The sequence below is a fragment of the Salvia splendens genome, chromosome 1 (genome assembly GCF_004379255.2).
Source record: "Salvia splendens isolate huo1 chromosome 1, SspV2, whole genome shotgun sequence".
Classification (NCBI taxonomy): Eukaryota; Viridiplantae; Streptophyta; class Magnoliopsida; order Lamiales; family Lamiaceae; genus Salvia; species Salvia splendens.
In genome coordinates this window covers 11707381-11713452 of record NC_056032.1, presented here as the reverse complement: position 1 = coordinate 11713452, position 6072 = coordinate 11707381, and the positions used below count along the sequence as shown (strand labels likewise).

Sequence of the window (6072 nt, the reverse complement as noted above, 5' to 3'; positions counted from 1 at the left end):
GTCCTATTCAACTTATCCACTTTTTCTTTTTAATTTATCTAATTCAAGAGGTTCACTTTCTATATTTCTATATTTAGATATAAATTTCTCTCTTTTGTCTACCTTAAATCTCGTGACTCCTAGAATGGAATATAGAGATAGTATTTTATAGTATGAAATAAAACGTAAATCTCGTGTTTCAGACACCTCAGCAATTACGAATTAGAGCATAAAGTACAAAATAAACTTATGGTAAGTAGTATTATTATAGAATATTTAGCAACTGCACAAAATATTTCTCGAAAAAGTAATTTTTAATTTTAAAATATTAATTTAGGCTTTTCCTCTTTTTATGGTGTTTTTAATTTTAATTTTCGTTTTTCAGTAATAGAAAGAAGTGGTGAAATTTTGAACTCTACATTAATCTTTTGTTTATACTGAATACCTTATGTTCCCGAAAACACTACATATATTACAAACATTATCGATATCATAATTAAATCTTTGGGAGCTTTCTTAATAAAATACTACAGTATGTGATTCTAGAATTGACGCACAAGTGTTAAGAAATGTAAAAATACATTATTGAGGGAAATATGTTGCTTAGCTATATTTGTTGTTTTGAAGCCAGTAATGGCATGTGGGTTATGATTGAGTCCCCATCGAATCATGGCTTTTTTTTCTCCCTCTATAAATACCCTTCCCTGATTCTCCATTCTTCATCACTGTCTAAACTTGAGCCATGGTTAAGGAAGGCGACCATGACAACAGCTTGTTGTGGAACGATGATCAGTCGTGGACGTTTCCAGTTCTGCCCGTTGAAGACAATGGCGGGAAGGTACTGATTGAGAGTGGCAGGATAGTGACCGCGCAAGAGCAACAGAGGGTGAATGACAAGGGGAAGAAGAGGGTGAGTGTCTCTGATGATCACGACCTGCATATACAGATCGAGAGAGATAGGAGAAAGAAGATGAGAGATATGTTTGCTATCCTTCATGATTTGATGCCTCACCTCCATCCCAGGGTAAATTACTGCTTTCTCTCTTCATAAACTCTCTCTCTCTCTCTCTCCAATGATTTTTTAAGACTAGCTAAACTGTTTTTGGATCTTCTAATTCACGTTGTCTGCCAAAAATCAACAATCCAACATAAATACTGGATTATTGTTTGCTTTAATTTGGCAAGACATTCCTCAATGTTATGCCATCATCAATTTCACTCATCTTTATGATTTTTAGATCTAGGAATCAATTAATTAGAACAATCAACACCAACAAATTAAATACTAACAAAGCTAGCTAGCTAGGTACATATATATAACAAATCAATTTGGATGGATGCAGGCAGACAAATCGAGCATAGTTGATGAAGCAGTGGAGTACATCAAGCATCTGCGGGTAGTTCTGGAGGATCTGGAAAAGCACAAGCAGAAGAAACTCAAAGGCGCAAATGCTAATCTCAGCGCCCAATCATCCACAAGCCTAGCAAATCTGAATGCCAGTTTCACAACATTGAGTTATCCAAATGTAGTGGTGAGTGTGTGTGGGATTGATGCCCATATCAATGTTGTTTGCAGCCCTACAAAGCCCAGGACAATCACTTATCTTGTCTTTCTCATCGACAAGTACAACCTCGACCTTGTCTCTGCTCACGTTTCCTCCGGCATCTACATGCTTCACGTCCGCGTAAGATATTTTTTCTTGCCCCTAACATTTTCTAAACAATAGTATAACCATATCATGATTGTATGATTAGCTATAGCTGACTGATGAGCTAGGGTTTTTGACCTTGAAAACGAGAATAATTACAAAGTCATCTTGCAATTCTTGTTCATGAAAATGTTTTTTTTCTTTTTTTGTGTGATTGCATTTAGTTAAATTGATTGATGAATGAAGCAGGCAAATGGAGTTCCGCAGCAGTTCCCAGAGGCGGCACCATTTCTTGTGGAAGAAACCTACAAGCAAGTTGCAGCTGAGTTCATGCTTTGGATTAATTCCTAAATGATTGCTTTTTCTGGAGACTATTGATTGCATCTCAAGAAAGGAGTATCTGTTCCTTAGCTTGATTTCATGTTTGTTGAGAGGTTATCTCGACTATCGTTCATGATTATATTTAGCGAGTGTTTTTTTTTTATCATTTTATTTTAATTATGTAATGAATCTCTTAGTTCAAGTTCTATTTTAAAACTCTATGAATTACTTATATTTATGTTGGCCAAAGAAGCTTCAAGTTTCCATCTTATAGTTCGCCAAAAGTAGAAATACGGCCACGTTACTATAAACAAGAAGGATTAGTATTAGAAAATCCGTTTTTGAATGGATGCAACAGCCAACAATTACATAATAAGGTAGCAGCTTGGGCTCAGACTGCATACAAATTACAATGAGAATAAGGTAGCAGCTTGGGCTCCTAATTAAAATTAAACACAATTAGAAGAAAACTTCAGACAAGTGCATGATAATTAACGCTGCAGATATTTCATGGAGGAAGGCTATGATATTATTATACCAAAGAAGTTTATAAAAAGGAGAGGACCTAACAGTACATAGAATTGGATTATAGTATCGCAGTTATGAAGAGATTTATTTGAATACAAATTACAAACGTAGACTTCAATTGTTTTTCCCTTTTTATGAGGATGCCCCCTCAAATTAAAATTATACTCCCTTCGTACACTACACTTATTTTCTCTCTCGAGCAAAAATAAATCACGCCCGGTGGGACTCGAACCCACAGTCGCCTTATCCATTAGGCCACGGGCGCTACTTTGAACAAAATCACTTATTTAAGAAATAACTACAATATAAAATATGTTTGTCCTAAAAGGGAAAAATAAAAGAGCAGATAGATTAGCAATTTCAGCGAAGTTAGCAAAAAAATGGCGTTGAGGTCACTAACACTACCGCCTCTTTCTCCGGTGGCCGCTCCGAAGAAGCCGGCAGCCGTCTATGCCGCAGTACAATCATTAACCTTGTCGGTTTATGGAGCAATCCTAAACTGTCAAACGCAGGAGAAACCCGTCGTTAAACGTCGCTCCAACAAACCCGCCGGAATTGTCTCACCAACTCCCGATACCTCATCCCCCTTGTCTCCAGTTCCTCAGAAAAAGGTGCCCTTTTTTATTTTTGGCTAGTTTTCTAAAGATTTGAAAGTTTCTTACTGTAGTTTCCGGCTACTTTGGTTGTCTTTTACAGTTGCATTCTTTTCTCTATTGTTCAGCGGGTTTTAAGGAGACGGGTTCCTGCTTTGTTTGCTGATATTCTCATCATCACTATGATTAATTATGTGATAGGTTCTGGTCCCAATTGGGTTCGGGACAGAAGAGATGGAAGCGGTGATAATGATTGATGTTTTGCGGCGGTCAGGAGCCCATGTCACGGTGGCTTCCGTCGAGGAGCAGCTGGAGGTTGAGGCTGCTGGTGGCACCAGACTGGTCGCTGATGCTTTTATCTCTGCTTGCTCTGATCAGACCTTTGATCTTGTTGCCCTGCCGGTTTGTTTATATACTGTGTCAATCTTATCTGTTTGAAATTGATTATCTGCTTTGAGCTTTATTAGTATAGTTTGTTGTTATATAGCTTTGGTTTTGTTCTAATTGATATAGTATAAAATATTTGAAGTTCCGGGTTGTCACTAGACTTTGTTGTGTGTGATTAGGGAGGAATGCCAGGCTCTGCACGCTTAAGGGACTGCCAAGTTCTTCGGGATATAAGTATAACAACAAAACAGGCGGAGGCAAAGAGGTTATATGCTGCAATTTGTGCTGCTCCAGCAGTTGCACTTTTGCCTTGGGGTCTTCTTAAGAGGAAACAGGTAATTCCAGTCGTTTGATGGCCAACTTTTACTTATATTCTTTCTCTATGTATATTTTTGTTCTTTGATTTAATGATGAGCTCATAGTATGTGTGGTTAGATAACTTGTCACCCTGCGTTTATGGACAAGCTACCCACTTTTTGGTCCGTTAAATCAAATTTACAAATTTCGGGAGAGCTGACAACTAGTCGAGGCCCTGGCACTTGTTTTGAGTTTTCTATGTCGCTAGTGGAACAGCTATTCGGTGAGTTGGTGACCGAGGAGATCGCTGCCACTTTGGTAAGAATATCTGAATCAGCTTTGTTTAGATAATAACTGAAACATATGCATGTCATAAGCATTATAATAGCCTAGCTAGTTTTTTAAGGACATCTTAAATGTGATTCTTAAAGTATATGTCTAATTATGATGTAGTTCAAAATTGAATGTTGTATTTCACCTCAGAGCTAGATATGCTGCTATTAGCGACAACCAAATAGAATTTAGGTGAATAGCTGCTAAAGTTTTCTCGTCCTGGAAATTTTGTTTTGTTTTCTGGCTAGTTCATAAAAGTGTATTTTTGCTTTCAGCATTACCAGCTTAAGATAATATTTTGCTTGTCTCATTGCACAGCTGTTGAATGCTGCTGATGGTAACTCTAGGAAGGAAGAGTTTAACGAAGTTTCCTGGTTGTCTGATCACCCTCCTCAGGTAAAAAATTTAGCTACCTATGATACCTGATATCTTTACAATTACTACTTGTAGTATCTTTTATCATTTGACTTTCTCATCAATTTATTTAACGTTTAAAGAACTTCAAATGTTGGTTTTGGCAAATGTTTTAGGTTCTGATTCCGATAGCTAATGGTTGTGAAGAAATTGAAGTGGTGACCGTTGTAGATATTCTACGACGAGCAAAAGCAAATGTTGTAGTTGCTTCAGTGGAAAAATCGTTGAAAGTTGTAGCATCCAGCGGAACAAAAATAATGGCAGACAAGGCAATTGGCGCTGTTGCAGATTCAGTTCATGATCTGATAATTTTGCCGGTACCCTTTTCTTTATTCATGTGATTTCAACTATTTCTTAGCTTCTTTTGCATCTTCATATTGATCTGTTGTTAGAGCATGGCCAGGAATTGTGCAACTCAATCTTTTGCATGTTTACATTATTTATGTTCAATCCTCCCCAAGCTACATGAAAGAAGAATCATTTGCTTCTGGCCTTGTTTTCGTAATTATTTATGTTCAATCCTCCCCAAGCTACATGAAAGAAGAATCATTTGCTTCAGGCCTTGTTTTCGTATTTCCCTAGTCATTGCTCGCTCGTCAATTTCAGGGAGGAACTTTGGGGGTTGAGCGGCTACAGAGGTCTAGAATTGTAAAGAAAATGTTGAAAGAACAACAACTATCTGGAAGAATATTAGGAGCCATCTGTTCTTCGCCTACCATTCTTCAGAAACAAGGACTGCTAAAGGTAATTGTCACTTCAATCAATTTCTATCTTTCAGCTGTATCCTTATAAAAGTTGGCTTAGGGTTGAATGGCTAATATGAATAGATGCCTAATCTCTATGTAATTGTATTCGAAAAGTAAAAAATATTAATGAAAATCCCTGGCTGAATCGGCACATATGGGGACAAGGTGGGTAAACTATTCGCGTGTTTTTTTCTCTGCTTTCATGATTTGTTTTCTACTAAATTTATAATACACATCAAATAATACTTGCTCAACTTAAACAGGGTAAGAAAGCAACAGCTCATCCCTCCGTAATGAGCATGCTCGACGATGCTGTGAGTGGTGTCCGAGTAGTTATTGATGGCAAGATGATCACTGGCAGGGGACTTGCCACTGCAACAGATTTCGGGCTCGCTATTGTGGGTAAGCTTTTTGGGTCAGCAAGAGCAAGGAGTGTGGCAGAGGGTCTCGTTTTTGAGTACCCTAGATGAGATAACGTCTAGATGATCCAAAACTCCTGATGAGCATCGCATTATTTCTTCTTGGGTGGAGAAAGCTCGGGTTCTGTGAAAATGCAGGATTTAAAGAATCAGCGGATCGGCCCTAGTGTCCTGTCGTGTGTGAAGCAATTGCTCACCGGAAATGGAGGTATTGCCGGATATATCAGTCGGTCTGTTTTCCTTCATTTGGCTCTATTTTTTTGTTACCTTTGCTGGTATCCTTGCCTAGATTAATGGTCTACTATAGAAAGCAATCAAAAGGGACCTTTCTGGAATTTGTTTCCTTATTATTAGTTTCGACGATGTATGATTCACATAATTTGCCTACCATGATTCGCATCTTCCA

The 6072-nt window shown here is 37.8% G+C and overlaps 2 protein-coding genes across 2 annotated transcripts; both read left to right on the top strand.

Moving 5' to 3' along the window:
* Positions 1-721: 721 nt before the first annotated feature.
* Positions 722-1979, top strand: LOC121805582 (transcription factor bHLH95-like). Its single transcript, XM_042205499.1, has 3 exons — positions 722-1003; positions 1323-1664; positions 1878-1979. The coding sequence occupies exons 1-3, from the start codon at positions 722-724 to the stop codon at positions 1977-1979; spliced, it is 726 nt and encodes a 241-aa protein (XP_042061433.1).
* An 838-nt stretch (positions 1980-2817) lies between these two features.
* Positions 2818-6072, top strand: LOC121795843 (protein DJ-1 homolog C-like). The gene is made up of 8 exons (XM_042194477.1): positions 2818-3088; positions 3272-3472; positions 3637-3792; positions 3893-4072; positions 4406-4483; positions 4618-4818; positions 5108-5245; positions 5511-6072. Exons 1-8 carry the CDS (start codon positions 2858-2860, stop codon positions 5715-5717), a joined length of 1392 nt encoding a protein of 463 aa, XP_042050411.1. The 5' UTR covers positions 2818-2857; the 3' UTR covers positions 5718-6072.